Source organism: Stegostoma tigrinum, chromosome 24 (assembly GCF_030684315.1).
Source record: "Stegostoma tigrinum isolate sSteTig4 chromosome 24, sSteTig4.hap1, whole genome shotgun sequence".
Lineage (NCBI taxonomy): Eukaryota > Metazoa > Chordata > Chondrichthyes > Orectolobiformes > Stegostomatidae > Stegostoma > Stegostoma tigrinum.
In genome coordinates, this window is record NC_081377.1 from 3,827,444 (window position 1) to 3,849,470 (window position 22,027).

At 40.9% G+C, this 22,027-nt stretch overlaps 1 protein-coding gene across 13 annotated transcripts in view; it reads right to left on the minus strand.

Moving 5' to 3' along the window:
- The window catches only part of LOC125465044 (adhesion G protein-coupled receptor B2), a 687,705-nt gene that overhangs the window by 419,044 nt on the left and 246,634 nt on the right, over nt 1–22,027 (minus strand). For 12 of the 13 annotated variants that reach the window (XR_007250162.2, XM_048558109.2, XM_048558107.2 and 9 more), the window contains one exon: nt 10,824–10,985. The exons of the other annotated variant lie outside the window; for it this stretch is intronic. Coding sequence is in view for 11 of the 12 variants with exons in the window: in XM_048558109.2 (XP_048414066.1) it covers nt 10,824–10,985 (162 nt within the window). In the remaining variant the exon portion in view is untranslated. The remainder of the gene's footprint in view (nt 1–10,823; nt 10,986–22,027) is intronic. 13 annotated transcript variants of the gene reach the window in all.

Sequence of the window (22,027 nt, forward strand, 5' to 3'; positions counted from 1 at the left end):
GACTAAAGTCTCTCCTTCAGTGTTAGCAAAATTAAAGAGCTGGTCATTGGCCTCAGGAAGCAAGGTGGAGGTCACACCTCTGTCTGTATCATGGTGCTAAGGTGGAGATGTTCAAGGGGGTCAAGTTTCTAGGAGTGACCAGCTCCCACAATCTATCCTGATCCACCCACATTGACTCTATTGTCAAGAAAACACAACAACATCTGTCCTTAACTCAGGAGACTAAGGAAATTTGGCATGTCCATAAACACTCTTACCAATTTTTATAGATGCACCATAGACTGGATACATTGCAGTGTGATATGGCGACTGCTGTGGCCAGATTGTAAGAAACGACAGAGCATTGTGAACACAGCCCAGTCTATCACGCAAGCCAACCTTTCATCCATTGACTCCATCTATACTTCCTGTTGCCATGGTAAGGCAGCCAACATTATCAAAGATCCCTCCCTCTCCAGTTATAATCTCTTACGGCCTCTTCCATCAGGCAGAACATACACATACCAACAGATTCAAGAATGGCTTCTTCCCTGCTGTTATTAGATTTCTTAATGGACATCTCAAATTTTAAATTTAATGTTGATCTTGCTGTTTGTGCACTTTCTCTGCAACTATAAAATTATTTACTTTGCTCTTTTCCAAAACTTTAATGCAATGAACTCCTGCACTGCATGCAAAACAAAACTTTTCTCTGTATATAGGTTCATGTGACAATAATAAATCGATTCAAATCAAATAAAATCAAATCAAGTGAGAGTTTTCAGGCAGATATAGTGGTAACTGCAGTTGCTGGAGAATCTGAGATAACAAGGTGTAGAGCTGGATGAACACAGCAGGCCAAACAGCATCACAGGAGCAGGAAGGCTGATGTTTTGGGCCGAGACTCTTCTTCAGAAAATGAAGAAAAAAGTGCGAAGTGATTCATTTTGGAAGGTTGAATTTGAATGCAGAATACAGGATTAATGGCAGGATTCTCATCAGTGTGGAGGAACAGAGGGATCTTGGGGTCCCGATCCATGGATCCCTCAAAATTGCTACCTAAGTTGACGGGGTTGTCACCAAGGCGCAGGTGTTTGGTTGTGATCAGAGATAATGGGAACTGCAGATGCTGGAGAATCCAGGATAACAAAGTGTGAAGCTAGATGAACACAGCAGGCCAAGCAGCATCTCAGGAGTGCAAAAGCTGACGTTTCGGGCCTAGACCCTTCATCAGAGAGGGGAATGGGGAGAGGGTTCTGAAATAAATAGGGAGAGAGGGGGAGATGCAGATTGAAGATGGAGAGAAAAGAAGATAGGTGCAGAGGAGAGTATAGGTGGGGAGGTAGGAAGTGCATAGGTCAGTCCAGGGAGGACGGACAGGTCAAGGAGGCGGGATGAGGTTAGTAGGTAGGAAATGGAGGTGCTGCTTGAGGTGGGAGGAGGGGATAGGTGAGAGGAAGAACAGGTTAGGGAGGCGGGGACGAACTGGGCTGGTTTTGGGATACAGTGGGAGAAGGGGAAATTTTGAAGCTTGTGAAGTCCACATTGATACCATTGGGCTGCAGGGTTCCCAAGCAGAATATGAGTTGCTGTTCCTGCAACCTTCGGGTGGCATCATTGTGGCACTGCAGGAGGCCCATGATGGACATGTCGTCTAAGGATTGGGAGGGGGAGTTAAAGTGGTTCGCGACTGGAGGGTGCAGTTGTTTATTGCGAACCGAGCGGAGGTATTCTGCAAAGCGGTCCCCCAGCCTCCGCTTGGTTTCCCCAATGTAACGGAAGCCACACCGGGTACAGTGGATACAGTATACCACATTGGCAGAGGTGTTTGGTTTTCATTGGCAGGGGAATTCAGTTTAAGAGCGAAGTTAGGCTGTAGCTCTATAAAACTCTGGTTTGACCACACTTTGAATACTGTGTTCAGTTCTGGCCACCTCATTTCAGGAAAGGTGTGGAAGCTTTAGAGACATTGCAGAGGAGGTTTACTAGGATGCTGCCTGGACTGGAGGACAAGATCCTTCCTTTTCTGAAGAAGGGTCTAGGCCCAAAACATCAGCCTTCCTGATGCTGTTTGGCCTGCTGTGTTCGTCCAGTTCTACACCTTATTATCTCAGAGTTCTCAGGCATGAAGTCAAGGAAGGAAAAATAAAGTCCCCTATTCAGAATTAGAAATTAATGTTGTATTTCATCTTGGGGGCAAACCTAATATGATAATAACAGATCTAAGAAGGTTTTGAATGTAAAATCTGGTTGTGCAAATTAAAAACAAAATGGCTGGTCAAATGTGGCACCATCAGACCCTTTGAAGGAGGATCAGAAGGCTAGATGGTCAACATTGAAGATTCAGTTATTTCGTTATGGCAAATCAAATTGCAGATAGATTGGTAGAACCCCTGTTCCTCAGTACTATAGGCAGTAAAGCCTTTATTGTATTGGGAAATCCTGTCCAGCCAAACAAATCAGAAAGCAAATCATATAGTTAATTGATATTTAGAGGACTATTATGCCCCAAACCTCCTAATAACTGCAGACAGGTTCAGATTTCACCACAGGAATCAAATGGCAGATGGATCATACTGCTGCCAAAGCTAACACTGAAGCCACTGCATTAACTGCCATAGCCAGGGAGAACAGACCAGACCCACCAAATCGCCAACACTGAAGGTGTCGCTCATGCTGTTGCCACTATAGTCACCAAAGATGCCACATTGCTACCACAGCCACAAGGAACAGGCTGGAACCACCACTGCCAGGAGGAATGGACCAGACCGGCCAAGTCACCAATGATGAAGCCTTTGCTCAAGCTGGGACCACCATGGCCAGGAGGAACCAACATCCAGATCTACCACACTGCTGTCAGTTCCGCAGCGGGCCATCACTACTGCCTTCCTCCACATAGCCACAGAAAAGAAGAAAAGGTGAATTTTGACACAAAGGAGAAATGAAGAAACAAAAAGAGAAGAGGAATGTGACTGGCCAGGACAGCAGGAGCTTAAAGGCTCAGGAACCCATACATTTGCTACCCTTCCACTACTGCCATCTTGTTTAGAGTTGTGCCTAATTTGGAGGAGGATCCCAGAAAAGAGGTAGACATCAGTCAGTACATAGAACATAGATCAGTACAGCACAGTACAGGCCCTTCAGCCTATGATGTTGTGCCAACCTATTATCCTACTAGAATCAATCTACCCTGCATACCCTACATTTTACTATTCTCCATGTGCCTATCCAAGAGTCGCTTAAAAGTCTCTGAAGTATCTGACTCACTAGCACTGCCGGCTGCGTGTTCCACATGCTCACCACTCTCTGTGTAAACAAACTACCCATTACATCTCCCCTATACCTTCCTCCAATCACCTTAAAATTATGCCCCCTCATAAGAGTCATTTCCACCCTGGGAAAAAGTCTCTGAGTATCAACCCTATCAATCCACTCATCATCTTGTACACCTCTATCAGGTCACCTCTTATCCTTCTTTGCTCCAATGAATAAAGCCCTGGCTCCCTCAAACTTTCCTCTTAAGACCTGCCCTCCAGTCAAGGCAGCATCCTCGTAAATCTCCTCTGCAACCTCTCTAAAGCTTCCACACCTTTCCTATAATGAGGTGGCATCAACTTGAGCAGCAACTTTGAGGGACCAATGGATGGGGTTCCCAAAATCCCTCTGTTCCTCCAGACTGCTGAGAATCCTGCCATTAATCCTGTATTCTGCATTCAAATTCAATCTTTCAAAATAAATCACTTCACACTTTCCTGGGTTGAATTCCATCTGCCACTTCTTTGCCCAGCTCTGCATCCTATCAATGTCCCATTGCAACCTACAACAGCTCTCCACGCTGTCCACAACACGTTCGTGTCATCTGCAAACTTAGTAACCCACCCTTCCACTTCCTCATCCAAGTCACTTATGAAGATCACAAACAGCAGAAGTCCCAGAACAGATCCCTGTGGAACACCACTGGTCACCGAGCTCCAGGCTGAATACTTCCCATCCACTACCAGTCCCTTCTCCTGGACAACCAGTTTTGTATCCTTATCCTTTTACTTATTTCCAAAACAATTTACAACCAAAACCTGAGCCATACACCATTCAAGCAGGCCAACATCACCGTTGGAAGGGAAAAAAATCAGGTAGTGCCTTTAAAAAAGTTTATAATGATGATGGTGTAACTGAAGGACTAGGCTGTTGAGCAAAAACTAAAATTGAACTAGGGGTCTGTTAACAAATTGTTTAATTCTAAATCAAATCTACAAGACATCTTAAATAAGCACCACAATGTTTTTAAAGATAGCCTTGGAGAAATGGAGGGATTACAGGTTAAACTCAAAGTGAAACCAGATAATCAACTTAAAAGTCCGAGGGCACACACTGTTCCACAAGCCATCTGTCCAAAAGTTGAAGCTGACCTACTGGACACCAGCTCAGTTGAACCAGTCATGACCAGCAATTTGACAACACCCATCATACCTTTATAAAACACAACGGATCAATCCAAATCTGTGATGACTTCAAAATTACTGTGAATCCAGTGCTTTGTGCAGATAAATGCAAACTGCCCTTAATCGGGGCCAAGAAATCACAAAGGTGGATTGCTGAAAAGCCAACCAGCAGATGGTGGGACTAGATACTGAATCCCAATACTTGCTGACAATAGTGACTTATAGGGGCTTCTTTTGATACAAAAGGTTCCCATTGGGATCACATCGGCCCCTTATTTTGAAGGTCTGTTACACAAATGCTAAGTGGGCTAAAATGGGCATAATATTACCTCAATGATATCTTGATCAACGGCTACTCAGAGGAAATGCACATGGGGAGTCTGGAGGAGGCAGTCAAACAGCTGCATGCACATGGGTTATGAACTAAAAAGGAAAAGAGTAACTTCTTCCAGAACTCAACTGAATACTCAGGGAACATCACTGACATTGTCCATAAAAAAAGACCCTGAGCTTTCGGTTGCTTGCCACTTCAACACATCTCTGTGTTTCCTGGCCAACATCTCTGTCTCAGGCTTGCTGCAAACTCCTGTGAAGCTCAGAACAAGCTGGTAGAACAGCACTTCATTTTCTTCTTTGGAACTCTGCAGCTTTTTTTTTTGTAATATCGATTTCAACAATTTTTGGGCTTCAACACTCTTCCCCATGCTTTCCCCTCTCCCCAAACACTAGGTCTTCTGATGACATGGGCTGCTGCAACACAAAACCCATTGTCAGCTACTAATAGTTCTCATTAGTAGCCATTCTTCCCACCAGACTGACCTTTGTCCAACTGGTTTTCTTTCTCTTTGGGCTCTATCTCCACCTGTCATTTATTCTTCTCGCTATGTATACAAAAACCATTGTTTTCTTTGCTACTATTGGTCCTGAAGGAGGGTCACTGGCATCAAAATGTACCTTTGATTTCTCTCCACAGATGTTGCCACAACTGCTGAGGTTTTCCAGTAATTTCTATTCTTGCTGATTTCCAGCATCCACAGCTCTTTCAGTTTTTTTGTCTGGTGTCACTTTTGGTGGCTAAATTTGGATGTCTAGATTGAAAAAAAAGCCACTTATGCCAAGCTTGAGCCAAAATGATAAACTGATCATTATTGTTGCCATTACATTCCTGGAAATGGCACAAGATGCCATAGCAGTGTGTCTAGATTGATTTTGCCAGCCCCTTTGAGGATCAAATGCTGCTGATGATAGATGATGCTCATTCTAAGTGACCGGAGTTGATAGTAATGACATTCATTATTCAATGTCAATTTCTCAGTTCCAGAAAATCTCTGCAGGAATTCCTCAGGGTGGTGTTCGAGATCCAACCATCTTAAATACTCCATCATAAGGACTACAGCAGGAATGTTCTGGTGACTACAATGTTCAGGATCATTTGCGACCCCACAGATGTAGAAGCAGTCCATATGCAAATACAGCAAGGCCTGGGCAATATCTGTCCATGGGCTAACAAGTACCAAGGAATGAGCATCTCCAACAAGAGAAAATCTAACCTTGACATTCAATGGCATTAACCATTTCTGAATCCTTCAATATTAACATCCTCTAGGATGCTAATGACCAAGAACAGATCTGAACTAACCGTATAAATGTGGAAGCATTAAGGGCAGGTCATTATCCAGGAATCTTGTAGCGAGTAATTCACCTCTTAACTCCCAAAAGCCTATCCACAATCTACAAGGCAAAAGTCAGAAGTGTGACAGAATACTTCCCACTTTTTTAGATGAGTATAACTCCAGCAACGTACAAGATGTTTGCACCATTAAAACAAAACACCCTATTTGGTAGGCATCACATCCACCAATGTTCATGCTCTTTACCAATGATCATAGAAGCACTGCAGTGTGGAAGGAGACCATTTGGCCCATCGAGTCTGAACTGATCCTCTGAAGAGTATCCCTTTAAGACTTAGCTCTCTATCCCTGCAACACTACATTTTACCATGGTAAATCCAATGAACCTGCACATCCTGAACACTACGGCAAAATTTTGCATGGCCAATTCACCTAAACTGCATAACTTGGGACTGTGGGACGAAACTACAGCACCCGGTGGAAGCCCATGTAGACACAGAGAATACACAAACTGCACATAGACAATCACCCAAGCCTGGAATTGAACCTGGATCCCTGGCACTGCAAGGGACCACTGAGCCACTGTATTGCCCTACTGATGCACAGCAGTAGCAGTGTGTACCACCTACAAAATGCACCACAGAAATTTATCAAGGCTCCCTAGATGCAACTTTCAAACACATGATCACTACCATCTAAAAGGACAAGACAGCAGATACATGGGAAGAATACCACCTCCAGGTTTCCCTGTAAGCCACTTACTACCGTGATTTGGAAATATATCACAATTTATTTAGTATAGCTGGGATGAAGCCTGGAACTCCCCCCTTATAAGCTGTGGGAGCACCTACATCAAATGTACCATGACAGTTCAAGAAAGTAGCTCAGCACCATGTTCTCAAGGGCAAATTGGAATTTGCAATAAATGCTGGAGCAGCCAGTGACATCCATATCCCATGAATGAATAAAAAAAAACTTAATATCATGGAAAGAACTAAACTGGCTCACAATTGGCATCTGTGATGGTGGCAGGTCTGAGGAGGCTGAAAAATGTTGCTGGGTGATGATCAGTCAGAAATGTTTTCATCCATAATTTGATCTGGTGCCATGAGACTTCATAAGATTCACAGTCAATTTGAGAACTCCCAGGGCAAATGATAGATCATTGATCATAAATCACAGAATCCTGACAGGGTGGAGACAGGCCCTTTGGCCTGATAAGTCCATACTGACCCTTGGAGCATCCCACCCAGACACATCCCCTTGTAACCCACCTAAGTTACACATCCTTGAGCACTACGGGCAATTAAGCATGGCCAATCCACCTAACCTGCATATCTTTGGACTGTGGGAGGAAACCAGAGTACCCAGAGGAAACCCCATGCTGACAGGGATAATGTGCAAACTCCACACAGACAGTCATCCAAGGGTGAAATCAAACCCGGGTCCCTGGCACTGTCAGGCAGTAGTGCTAACCACTGAGCCACCATGCCACCCCTCCTTCTTAACATATAGATTGATCGTCCCCTTGTTACTTCTGGCTGAAGGGGCTTGCAAATGCTTTTTCCTTGACTCCTGCGAGCAATTATTGATGACCCATCATTGACACTGGGGATGTCTGTGGAACATCATCCTCCTGTCAGTTCTTGAATTATCTAACTCAGAGGAAGTGGTGGAGGCAGGTACAATTACAACATGTAAAAGGCATCTGGACAGGTATATGAATAGGAAGGATTTAGAGGAATATGGGCCAAAAATTGGCAAATGGGACTAGATCAGTTTAAGATACCTGGCTGGCATGGACGAGTTGGACCAAAGGGTCTGTTTCCATGTTGCATAACTCTATGACTGGATGTAACAGGCCTTCAGTGATTTGATCTGGTCTGCTGGTTGGGGAATTGTTTGGGTTGGTCTACTGGATGCTGCTTCCACTCTGAGGTTGAAAATCTCACCAGAATACATTTCAAGAAATCTGCCCTTTCTAAGCCCTTTACACTATGACTATCCCAATTACATTTGGGGAAGTTGAAAACCCTATTGTAATTACATTCTTACGATTTTTACACAACTCAGTAAATTGTCCACGTAATCTGCTCCACTATTGACTATTGGCTGTTTAGGCATCCATTAGGCATTCCCAACCATGTCACTGCCTGCTTTTTAATTCTCCTAAACTCTACTCACAAAGCCTCATTTAAAGACTCTTCAAAAAAACTTCCCTTTTCACTTCAGTAACTTACTTTTCAATAAATAATGCAACATCACCTCCTCTTTTACAACCTCCCTGTCTTGCCTGAAGATACATTACCCTAGAATGTTGAGTTGCCAGTCCTGCCCCTTCCTCGATAATGTCTCCATTGTTGTTAATGTTTTAACTGAGCTTGTTAAAAGCTCAATTTACACAACATTACTCTAATCATGCCATAATGCAGTTCATGAAGCATGTGGGAGGGATTCAGTAGTCTGATTCCTTTTTCAAAGCTTATGAAATGGTAGGAAGGAAAGTGGGGTACTATCTTTAGAGGATGCCCTTTGACAATTGTGTCACCTACTGAGAAGACAGTAATTCCCCCACTTTCTTCCGGCCTGTCAACACTTCTAAACCCACGTCCAAAACGCAACACTAAAGAACTTTTTCTTCAAGTGGGCAAATACTTTCTTCCAAATACCCCTAACCAAACTCACTGCAGGATCAATGGCTGTCATCTCCACGGAGCTGCTTGCTGTACTGGCAGCATCCACTATTGATTCCTGGCATTGTATAGCACAGTATGGAAACAATGTTTACAATATGCTAATAAAATATCATGCATATTTTGATACATTATTAATCAACATGAAGGATATTTACGATATGCAAGATATACTAGAAAGCATTCCCTCTATTTGTTATATGGTCTTTCAATAATGAATAGAGGACACATTCTCTCGAAGATATTTGCATTCATAAGTTGTTCAGATATTTGACATTATATTTCTTTGAATAGTACTAGTTCAGTTGAAAAGTCTCCTTCGTATTTCAAGCTTTAACTAAATGTAACCAATTTTCTTTGGAAGAGGGGTACAATGCAGCTTTTTACAAAGCATCAAATCTACAATAGGAACTCACTAAGGTTCTAGTACAACTTCAACTGGTTCCATCAAGAGTGCTCAGAGCATCTGAAAATGGAAGCAATTTGAGGCTTTAGGTTTTATGATATAGTAAATAACAGGAGTGAGTTAGAGGGCTTTATGACACATAAATATAGAACGAAACAGCACAGGAATGGGCCCTTCAGCCCACAATGTTGTGCTGAACATGAAATTAACTAATCCCTTCTGCCTGCCCTCGGTCCATATACCTTGCATAGTCATGTGCTTATCTAAAAGCCCGTTAAATGCCCCTATCGTATCTACGTCCATCACCACTGCTGGCAGCGTGTTCCAGACACTTCTACGTTAAAAAAAAACCTGCCCCTAACATCTCCTTTGAAACTTCCCCATTTCACCTTAAATACATGCCCTCCAATCTTGGACATTTCAACTCTGGGAAAAAAGATTCTGACTGTCAACTCTATCTATGCATCTTATAATTTTATAGACTTCCATCAAGTCTCCCGTCAGCCTCCACCACTCCAGTGAGAACAACCCTGGTTTTACTAGTCTCTTCTTTTAGCTCATACCCTCTAATCCAGGCACTCTCTCCAAAGCTTCCACATCCTTCTTGGTATGCGATTAGCCTGAATGCAATGCTCTAAGTGTGGCATAACCAAAGACTTATATATTTGCAACATGACATTCTGACTCTTGTATTCAATGCCCTGACCAATAAAGGCAAACATGCTAAATGCCCTCTTCACATAAAGATTTACATAAATTGTCAGAGCAAAACTGGGCAGGTTGACTAATGACGTTTGGTGTTACTTTTCTGCCATTATAATGGTATTTTTGGTTACATTCTTGTTTTATTTGTGGTCATTATAATTCATTTTGCTGCTTACAGTTCTAATTTGATGGATGGTACATCCAACAATGTCATTGTGAAATTGTACCATTGCTTAATTACACAAAATTTCTAAGGCACATTTTACTAAAATCAGAGCTTGTTGTCAATCACACAGCTTTAGTGCGAGAGGTTTCTCACTTGGAGGGGACCCATAAGCAATGGATTGTAAAAACAAGAATTATGTAAGCCATTGAGCCCTCAAGTGAAAGACTGCACTATTTTGGGCACACGCAGAGACCCTGCGAGTATAGAAATTGTTATCAAAGTGTGGAGCTGGATGAACACAGCAGGCCAAGCAGCATCTTAGGAGCACAAAAGCTGATGTTTTGGGCCTAGACCCTTCTTCAGAAAAGGGGATGGGGAGAGGGTTCTGAAATAAATAGGGAGAGCAGGGGAGGTGGATTTTATTTCAGAATGCCTCCCCCTCTCTCCCTATTTATTTCAGAATGCCTCCCCCTCTCTCCCCATTTATTTCAGAACCCTCTACCCATCCCCCTTTTCTGATGAAGGGTCTAGACCCGAAACGTCAGCTTTTGTGCTCCTAAGATGCTGCTTGGCCTGCTGTGTTCATCCAGCTCCACACTTTGTTAACTTGGATTCTCCAGCATCTGCAGTTCTCATTATCTCTGATAGAAATTGTTGTCAATCACTAAGATTTAGACAGATTATTTTACAGAATCTGAGTAATTGTGTTATAATTGGAGGCTCCTATCAAGCATCAAGTTTCGTATGGCAGATTAATCAATTTTAGAACAAAGGAACATAAAATGTCAAAGAACATAAAATTACTTGAGCACTCTTGGTTGAAGCAATCCCGGGCCTCAGCCTTGTGACCTTTACACTCTGTCCAACCATGGGTTGAGATGCATTTGCGGGTTCTTTGTTGCGTTCCATTTGAACATGTTACTGAACATCTGTTCCATGGTCCCCAGTGCAGCCACTGTCCTTCAACTGTCAACAGATAAAAGGAACATAAATTCTATGTTATAGCCTTTCTCATAACTATCAGCAGGCCTGGTGTTCAGTCTTACCACTCTATTCTTTCATGGAAGAGGATTGGCCTTATGTGATGGCTAATACTTTAAAGCTTTCTTATATATAAAACTAAATCAACAAATTGTCCCTTCCTCCCTCCCTTCTCTATTTTCAAGTTTGCTGTCTCCAAATAAATTCACTAGCAAAGATGGGTGAAGGTAGTGTGCAATAACTTGTCCAACTCTCACTTCGGTTTCAACTTTTCTGGCTAGTGTTGCCTGGGGCACTGTTAAGGCCAAGAAATCATGGCTTGGACATAATTTTAAGTGTGAATTGGTTTACAATCACCCTTCTGCTTTGTGAAACCAGGCCATCTTGTTTCAGCTGTTCTACTGCTATCTGGAAACTGTGTCTTAACCTAACAAACCTGAAAAATGAAAACTGGGCAATAGAAGTAGACTAGTTGATTGCCAGATCTGATGACATATGTATCAATTCAAGTACAACAAGCAAACATCCTTCACTTATTAACTGTCTTTTAATTCCCATTTAATAAAGAAAACTAATGTGCATGTATATTATGTTGAATTCTCAGATAAAATCCAAAATACTGGATAGGGAATTATGGGTACATTTATCAGATCTTCCACATATTGGATCTCTCATTTGATTAAAGTTTACTGTCTTCTATATTTTAAAACAGCTAATCAGTCCTGTGTTGCAATCTTCTGAAGCAATATAATAGAACTACCTAACAATGCAACTGCATAAAAAGCCATGCTATACAAAATGGTTGGGACCAGAAATTTTGCGTATGACATCCTTCCATGATGGCACATTCAGGAAGCTCCAGAATACATTCAGCAGAATATGAAGCAGATTTGTTTTCAAGCTGGAGATTTCATGGTCAGTTTTACAATATTTTATTTTAATATGGAACAGCCTGGATTAATTCACAATTCAGGAGGGTATTCTTCAGATAAACCCAACCATACTTAAAAAAAGAAATTCAACAGATGCCAGTTATATAGTTATAACTGTTGAATTCAACAACCCCACAATTTGACAAATTAAAACAAATAAAGAAATAAACTAAATATTTGATAGCTGTGTAACAGTTTATTCAAAGGAAAGAAAGAGAAGTGGTAGACATTTGCCTTGATCAACTGCGCAAAATGGGTTGCATCATATCAGCTGCCAGTTTCATACTTGACTTTAAGTTGTACTGTGGCCTTGGAATCAAATATCGCATTGCTGTTCATGATCAGCTATTATCTGTATTGTACCAGAGGTGAATTTTATATCAAGGCTTACTTTTAATTAGTGACAGGCAAGTTATTATGCTTTATTTAGGGGATGCAGAAAAATCTGTATATACATTAGATCACACAGCAGCTATAATACAGCAATTTTTATTATTTCTGTTAAAAAAACACCAAAGCTGTTCCTGGTGTCTCAGATGACAAATGTGTTGCCTTCAATGACTTATAGTTCAGTATTATTCAGGTGTTAAATTCAAGTAATGGTGCTCACAGGACTGTTCGCTAACAAACAAAATCGCATTTTAAATGAAAATTAAAGGGAGAAGAATATAATTCTGCACACAAGAGTGCATGAGCTTATATATTGAGGGTCTATGTAGACTGTAGACTGTCACAATAGACTGGTGAAAACCAAACATTTGCATAAAGTGCATTGGACCCAAGACAATCTCACAATTGACCTACTAATCTACGAGGTTATGAAACATAGCAAAAGGACCCCAGGGAGACAGGTTTTGCAAGTCTGTTTGCTCATGAGAAATAGAGAAAGTAAATGGAACCCATGAAACCAGGCTTCAGAAATGATTAAAGTTTCTTATGTTGTTTGTGACAAAATGACTGAGTATGGATAAATACATTCAACCACAGCATCAGAGACAAAGTGAGTAAACAGAACAGATAGCATACTGGAGCAAAGCATGGTTACTTATGATAAGCTATGCCTGAAAACAAAAGATGCTTCCTGTAGCAAGGCTCACGAGAGAAGAGAACTTGTTTTTCTTCATTTCTGGTAAGTTGACTGCAAAAGACTATTAGGGCCTGGCGATAACATTCACCAGATTAAAAGTGATCATGGTTCTTTATTATAAGCTAAGAGTGAAAACAGTATTTTGGGTTACAGAGGCAGAGATCATTGTAGATTGAAACTAGTCATGGTTATAAATAGAAGTCACATATCAGAATTTTCCACTTTGCCACATGTAATTGTAGCCAAACTACTGAACTTAATATAGTGGTTGAGTAAATGAACTCAATAGATAAGCTATTCCTGACTCATGTTATCATTACTTATGAAAGAAACAAGGAGGAAAATAAACTAGTTCTAATGGATACAAACACCACTGATCATTTTCTTCCCTTGTTTTTTCACTTGTAATATCCATGTCTTTTCTATTATTCTCAGGTTGGATTTTCTGTGGCTGCAGATTAATGTTTTTGAAGTCAATTTTTACATTGTTTGAAAGATTATGGAAGGATTAGTGCTTCCCTAAGTGCAGTACGTACTTGTGTGACTATGTCATGGGGACTTCTTTAAAGTCTAACCAGGACAAAACTGATAAAAGAGAGATCTGAAGCTAGTGTGCTCCTAACAGTTTCTGTGATAATTAGGTCATATTCATGTAATCTCTATACAGTTTCAGTAATGCAATAATCTTTACACTATCAGTGAACAAGACATTTTTAGTTACACCAGAAAGGTGGATATCCTCACACATTTTGGGTTCGATCAAACATAAATGTCAACTCTGTTTCTCTCTCTACAAATTTGCCAGAACTGCTGAGATTCTTCATCATTTTCTGTTTTTATTCAAGATAAATAGATACTGCTGATTGCTGATTACAGCATATTCCACAGACCACATAGCAACACTGAACAAAAAAAGAACATTTCAGATAATGTCACAGGAAGCATTTTAGACTTGATGCAAGCCACACAGGAACAGACGAAATCTGCTAACACCAGCGGAGAGGAAAACGCTACATTAAGAAATAGTGAGTGGTCTGTGAGAGCAATCTATGTGGAGCCAGCAAGCTGATCAAACACTGAGGATTGCACAAGCCAAAACCAATAAAGTCAATCCTTGTACAAAAGGGAAATACCTTAAGTGACACAGTAATGCAGGCTGAATGAACACATTACATCTCTAATTGCAAATAGAATGAAGTAGGGCTGGGAAAATTAAATTCAGAGTTACAAGAGACAACCTCGTTTTCTGGAAGGAGAGACAAGAAAATCATTCACTGAGCCATTTAGAGCAGATAGGCATTGGTAATTTAAGGAAATACTTGATTCTGGTTTAACACAAATACATTTGGGAGACAAAGAGAATGCAGCAGAGTCTTAGTCAATCTCCAAAGCACAGAAAGTCTTCATTAAAGTAGGTAGAGCAGAAAGTGGGAAAACAGCCATTACAGCCCCACGCATAAATAGATTCTCCAGTAGAGCAGCTAAAATGGGAAAACCTTGATTATTGCAAATAAAAACCTTTAAAGAAGATCAAATACCTGATCGTGTTTGGAAGCTATGGTATCAGAAATAATATTACCAGAAGGCTTAATATTAGACACAAATCTTGAGGCATAGAATGTACCTGGAAAGTAAGGCAGAAGCTGAACCCTTCTGCACACAATTGCAAGTATAGGAGCTGATATTATTGCTCACCAAGGAGTAAATAAAACACCAAAAACAAAATCAAGGAGACACTGCAAACTTCTGACAATAATTTCAACCTAAGAACTATGAAAATTCTTTGAAGGGTAAGATTCAAAACAACTGCGCAACATGAATCTGCAGACATTTCATTAATGATCTCTACAGGCTTGTGAAGAGATGAGACTACGGTGACTGATCAGAACTCATAAAAGATTGGATTGTCCTCACATACCTGATGTTTGTATTAGATTTATTACAGAAGACCTTACTCTAAAGGAAACATTTAGACGGTGAATGAAGCAGAGGTCTGGAAGCAAATCAGATCAATCCGAAGAGGAGAAGACAAAACTTGGTGCAGACAATCAGTGGAATTTATGGCTTTGTGACTTTATTCCTCGAGTAATAGAATGTAGCAAATTGGTAGACAGTGGACACTACAAATCTCGCCAATACTGTGGAGCAAAGACATCCCACAGATGTGAATCACGTCCAGCTTTAAAAGCCAAATGCTTTCACTGAAGGACACTTGCAGAAAAATGCCAAAGCAGGACACAGCCAAAGCAAAGTTCCAAACAACTACTCGCACAATGAAATAAAATGAAGTAGAATAGTCTCCATTCGAAGATGAACTTAAAGGCATGCAGACATTTATGTCAATGGGAACATTACAAACATCAAGTCAGACATGGGATCAAGCTTCTTGGTATTATCAGATAGTGAGCTTTAGTTGAAAAAGCACCACTGTAGCCAATAGATGTTCAACTTATGATCTGAGGTATTATACTTAATGTTGGAAATATGCTTTGAGCAACTCTCCAAATAGGGACAGAAAATATTAATATACAAAAAAAACTTCAGAAACAAGAACTAAAAGGGCTGTGGATGCTGTAAATCAGTAACAAAAACAGAAGTTACTGGAAAAGCTCAGTAGGTCTGGCAGCACCTGTGAGGAAAAGAATCAGTTATCATTTCAGGTCTGGTGACCTTTCCTCAGAACGGAGGAAGGGTCATTAGACCCGAAACGTTAACTCTGATTTTTGTCTTCACAGATGCTGCCAGACCTGCTGAGCTTTTCCAGCAACTTCTGTTTTTATTCACAAACAAGAAATTTCCTTCCCGAACAGAAGGGTGTGTGTTGGCTTCAATTTTATCCCAATTTGTTCAAAAAGTTAGATAAGTTAAAAAGCAAAAAACATTACACTGAAGGAAAACACATACTTTTATTCACATAGGAGGTGGATGCATTGCTCAATTCAGCAAGTTATGAACCCACTTATCCAGGGATTATGAATGGAGTTCAGTTCAGGTCATGAAAACAACAGTGTAATCTTTAGCCATGGTGACGAATGTTGTTCATATTTGCATTACCATTACATACGTTTACCATGCAGTAGTGAGAGCAATGCATCCGACACATATGGTTAATCAGAATCTCGTTAAACCATGAAAGAATAGATTTCACTAAACTTTTTGCAAATTATGGTTCACAATTAGTGCATTTGGTGATTGCTGAACATGTATTACTCAATTTGTTTCCTTTTCAGTCATTCATACGATTGTGGGCATCACTAGCTAGGCTAACATTCACTGCCTGTCCCTAACTGCCCAACAGGCAGTTGATAGTTAACCACATTGCTGAGGTCTGTAGTCGCATGTAGGCCAGGCCACATATGGACAGCAGTTTCCATCCCTACAGGACGTTAGTGAGCAAGAAAGGCTTTTCCCCATCAATTCGCAATGGTTTCATGATCACCAGTAAATTTCAGAATTTTTTTTAGTCGATTTCAAATTCCATCATCTTCATGATGGGATTTGAACTTGGGTCCCCTGAATATTACCTGAGTCTCTGGATTGATAGCCTACTGATGCCACTCGGCTATTATCTTCCTGTTCTTCCTCAGCTGTTTTAACAGATTACCATATGAAGTTGCATCTGCCTCAGAAATGTTCCGAAGAAAGTTGCCCACCATAGTGCATAATGGTAGATCCTCAAAAGGTGAAGCCATCACTAAATTCCCAACTCAAAAGTTAATCTAGGTTCTTCAAAGATTATTGCACATGATGAATTGGCTGGCTTTTTTTTTGCCTATCCTAAGAACTATGACAAAACCTTTGAAATAACTCTTCAAGAAGTAACAAGTATAGTTTGGAATTCTTATTAAGGGAGCACATTCAAAAAGATTAAAGAAATGTTGATGCCTACAAATTTCTTTGCACATTATAATGTTTTATTTCCAACTTTAATAGCAGAGCACAGTTCAGCTACAGACTCAGGAGCAATCTTCTTTTTCATTTTTAGGTAAGCCTTCAAGTCCGAGAATGATTCTCATTCATTCTGGCATCCTGAAGTGACTGAGCCAAATCCATACACTGCGCAGGTGAGAAAGATATTTGAACAGACAAAAATACAGAAATTATGAGCAGAATGAGGTCATACAGCCATGCTCTGTCATTCAATAGATGATAGTTGATCTGCTTGTGCCTGAATTACCAATGGTCCGTAGACAGGACTCACCCAAAAGATGAAACATCCTTTCCATGCCCATCTTGTTACGCTCATTCAAAATCTTAAAAGTTTCAATTAAATCATTCCTCTGTCCTCTAACTTCTAGTGTAAATGAGCCCAGCCTGTCAGTAGTTTCCCCATAAGACAACCCACTCATTCCAGGTATCAATCTCGTAAACCTCCTTTGAACTACCTCCAACACATTTACAGTTTTCCTTCAATGGGAAAATCGAAACTGCAGTCTCAACTATGCCCTGTATAACTGAGAAACATCCTTAGTCTTATGCTCAATTTCTCTCATTTTGAGGGCTGGCATTCCATTAGCTTTCCTAATAATGTGCTGTACCTGCACAGTAACTTCTTATGACTCAGGTGCTGGAACATCTAGATCCTTCTGTAGATAGGCTTTTTGCCATAATTCGCTGAAGAGACAGAAAGGTAGAATGCTTGGGCTTCCACAGGCACCCTCCATTATATCCCTCTCAGACCTCCACCTGGGCATGTCAGCCCCAGAGACATTTAATCAGGAATGCCTCAGGAAATCTTTTAATTTCAAGGGCATGATAGTATTCTAATATCATTGTCCTGTGACAGTTCAACATCTGCAGCATTGAGACACTGGTTACTGTCAATTAACTGCACTATGTGGGTCACATCATCCACACGGTTGACACAAGACTTCCAAATGAAGCTCTTGACTCCAAAGTTCATCATGACAAGAGGACAGAGAAAACATTTCAAGGACATTCTCAAAGTCTCCCTGAGAAAAATACAATATCTCACCTACTTATGGGAATGTGTTGCAAACGAATTCCTAAACCAGATAAGAAGAATCTGTGAAAGTGCCAACTATCTTGAGAATCTACGAAGCAATATGTTTCCAGGAGTAGTAGGAACTGCAGATGCTGGAGAATCTGAGATAACAAGGTGTAGAGATGGATGAACACAGCAGGCCAAGCAGCATCAGAGGAACAGGGAAGCTGATGTTTTGGGCCTTGGCATTTTTCTGAAGAAGGATCGAGGCCAGAAACGTCAGCTTTCCTGCTCCTCTGATGCTGCTTGGCCAGCTGTTTCCAGGAATAGCCAGATGATTGTCGCAACCAGCCTATTACGCATCATGAGCAATATCTGAAGCAGAAACATAATATTGTGATCAGAAATAATGAGAACTGCAGATGCTGGAGAATCCAAGATAACAAAGTGTGAAGCTAGATGAACACAGCAGACCAAGCTCTTTGATGAAGGGTCTAGGCCCGAAATATCAGCTTTTGTGCTCCTGAGATGCTGCTTGGCCTGCTGTGTTCATCCAGGTTCACACTTTGTTACCTCAGAAACATAATATGTTGTGATTGAGAAGAAATCTCTCTCAGTTACAAGGGCTATACCAGCCTACTGGCAAACTGGAAGCAAAATAGCCTTAGTCACATTCAATATGAATGTTTTGCAATCTGCCCATATTGTACTAAGGGGATGCCACATCAAAGGCCCAGTAGGTATGACCATGAAACCTTTTCAAACATAAGAATCATGTGACCATTGTTGATATGATGAATGACACATCATCCAGGATTTTCAGAGGACATCATGGTAAGACACACTGAGGACAATTAGAAATTATCAAGTGCAGGACCTGTGATCAATAATCATTGGTGGCCTGGCATGTCTAAGGACATTGAGGAGCCTGTCAATTGTCAGAAATGTGCCATTGACAATCCAGAACAAAGACAACTTTGAACTCTATCAAGCCCTCTCCCAGACCTTAGGAACATGTTGATGGATTTGCCTGGTCTTGATCGAAGGCTTACATCTTCATCTGTTATATTTTTTAATGGCCTGAGGTTAAGTAGTTGCATATAATAATCAATGAAGCAGTTATTTAAATCTTACATGAAATTTTCACAACACAGGCCATCTTGCTCTGGTCATTGTAGATAACAGGCCACAATTTGTCATTGGATGTTACAGTCAGTTAAAGTTGAGTTCTGGACTTAAGATTGTCACAAGCTCACCACAGTGCCCGCAATTTAGCGGGAAACTCAAATGTGGTATGAGAATAGTTAAATCACTCAAAGAATAATTCTAAATTCTACACAGTGCTGTAGAATAATAGGTGTACCCCACTTAAATTTGGTCTAGCACCATCAGAATTACTGACAGGCAGGAAGCTGAGGACTCAAAGTGGGCCCAGCTATTCAAGATGGCGGCAGTGGCATGGTACACCCATCTGTTCTAGGCCGGCCACGTTCCTTGTTTCCTCTCTCCATTTTGTCTTTTTTTTTTGGCCATCTTCTTTTCTTCATCCTCCTGACATCACGGGCAGGCCAAAGCAGTGTGGCAGTGACCAGAACTGTGGCTCCTTTTTTCATAGGCCCAATGCATGAGCCTCAAACTGGCACCGGAATGCTGTGACAGAACACTTCTCACTGTATCTCCCAGATATATGTGACAATAAAAAAACTCAGTTCCTTATCCTGCTGAAGACATTATTTCTACACTTCATGATTAACAATCACTACATGATAAAGAGAAACCTGTCATATACAGCAAGTCACACATTAGAGCTATCATACAGGAACCTGCCAGATCTAGCACTGTTGGGGGGCCTACTGTTTCATCTCATCAGAGTGAATGTACTTTTCTTATTTTTGAGCTCTATCCATCTTGTTTCAGTGGATGCACCCTCTAGCATGCCATGTCTGAACGTGGCTGTGATGTTCTTTCTGATTAGTAATGCAACTCCTCCATTTCTTTTATCTCCCTCTCTATTTCACCTAAAACATTGAAAACCTGGAACGCTGCCCCTCTCTCAACCAGATCTCTGTAATGGCCACAACATCATAGTCTCATGTACTGATCCAGGCTCTAAGCTTATTTGCCTTAACCATAACCATTATTGAAAAAACACACTTTAGCCTATTAGCCCCATCGTGTTTGGCAACTTGTCCTTGCCTATCCTTCCTTTCAGACTTCCTGATCATAACATCTATCTTCCCTTTAATCCCTCCACTTTCTGACCTGCTGCTCTGGTTCCCAGCCCCGTTACTCGAGTTTAAATCCTCCGAAGTAGCGCGAACAATATTGGTTTCCCCACCAGTTTAAATGTAACCTGTCCCTCCTGTACAGGTCACCCCTGCCCTAGAAGAGGTCCCAATAATCCAAGAACCAGAAACCCTGCTCCCTGCACCTTCGCCAAGCACTCATCTGTCCTGTTTTCCTATTTCTATACTTGCTTCTACATGGTACTGGGAGTAATCCAGAAATTACAACCTTTGAGATCTTGCTCTTTAACTGATTGATAAGCTCCCTGAATTCTTGGTGCAGGACCTCATTCCTCACTTTGCTCATGTCATTGGTACCAACATGTACCATGACCTCTAACTCATCACCCTCCCTTTCAAGATTTCCTGTAGATGTTTAGTGATATCCCTGACCCCAGCACCAGAGAGGCATCACACCATCTTAGAGTCACATCTTCAGCTTCAGAAACACCTGCCTGCTCCCTTGACTAAAGAATCCCCTATCACCATAGCACTTCCTTTCCTTCTGTGAAGGCAAAAGCAGCGTAAGCATCCATTTCAACAGGGTTAGAATAAAAGCAGAGATGCACTTCTGAGGCTATATAAGATTCTGGTCAGACCATATAGAATATTGTGACCTTTTTTGTGCCCCGTATTTAAGGAAGGATGTGCTGGCACTGGACAGGGCTCAGAGGAGTTTTACAAAAATGATCCCAGGGATGACAGGTTTGTTACACGAGCTTGAGGATTGTGTGTCAGTACTATATGGAGTTTAGAAGGACAAGAGAGGATCTCATCGAAGCTTACAGAATACTGACAGGCCTGGATAGAGCGAATGGAGAGAAGATGTTCCCACTAGTACGAGAGACTAGGACCTGACGGCACAGACTCAACACGAAGGGACAATCCTTTACAACTGAGATGAGGTGTAATTTCTTCAGCCAGAAGGTAGTAAATCTGTGGAACTCATGGTAATAAAAGTCTGTAGAGGCCAAGGCTTTGAATTTATTTAAGATACACGTATATAGTTTCTTGATTAGAAAGAGAATCAAGGGATATTGGGAAAAGGCAGAAGAATGGGGTTGACAAATGTATCAGCATGATTGAATGGTGGAGCAGATTTGGTGGATTGGAATGGCCTAATTTTGCTCCTATATCTTATGCTTTAACAACAGAATTAGGGAAAAAAAAAGATTTGGGAAAAGTTGGACTTGATTTGTGCAATCCATATATTGTTGCAAACACAACTTTTCTGAAACACAACTTTTCCAGTTGGACCAGAAATGTGGCTACTTTCATCCATGCTATGCCACTTCAAGCTTAAAGAAACTACAATGTGTGTGGGAGTTCCTAGAAGCCTGAACAGTCAGGAGTGAAAACATTACTGCAGTCAACATGTTGACAGAAAATTAATAGACTACAGCTTGCAGTAAACATCAGCACTTGGCTCATAATCAGAACTCAAAAAAGAAGACAGTTGTATTTGTGTGTAAAAAATTACAGATTGTGAATAATATTTTGAAAAATAAGGATCAAAACCTCATATTTGCCACTTCCATGAGGGCTATCTATAGGAAGTGTATCTAGTGATTAATAATCAATTTTAAAACTTCATTCCTTTTATAATATCAGTACAAATGTACTTTATGAGCTTTATGATTATTTCAATATACAATCCCTGATCTTGGTCAAAGTGTCATAACGGTTCTTTGAAACACTGAAATTAAAAAAAAATAAATCTCTAATAAAAACGCCCATAAATCATATTTGCAAACACAGTGCTATTCCTTCATCATTGG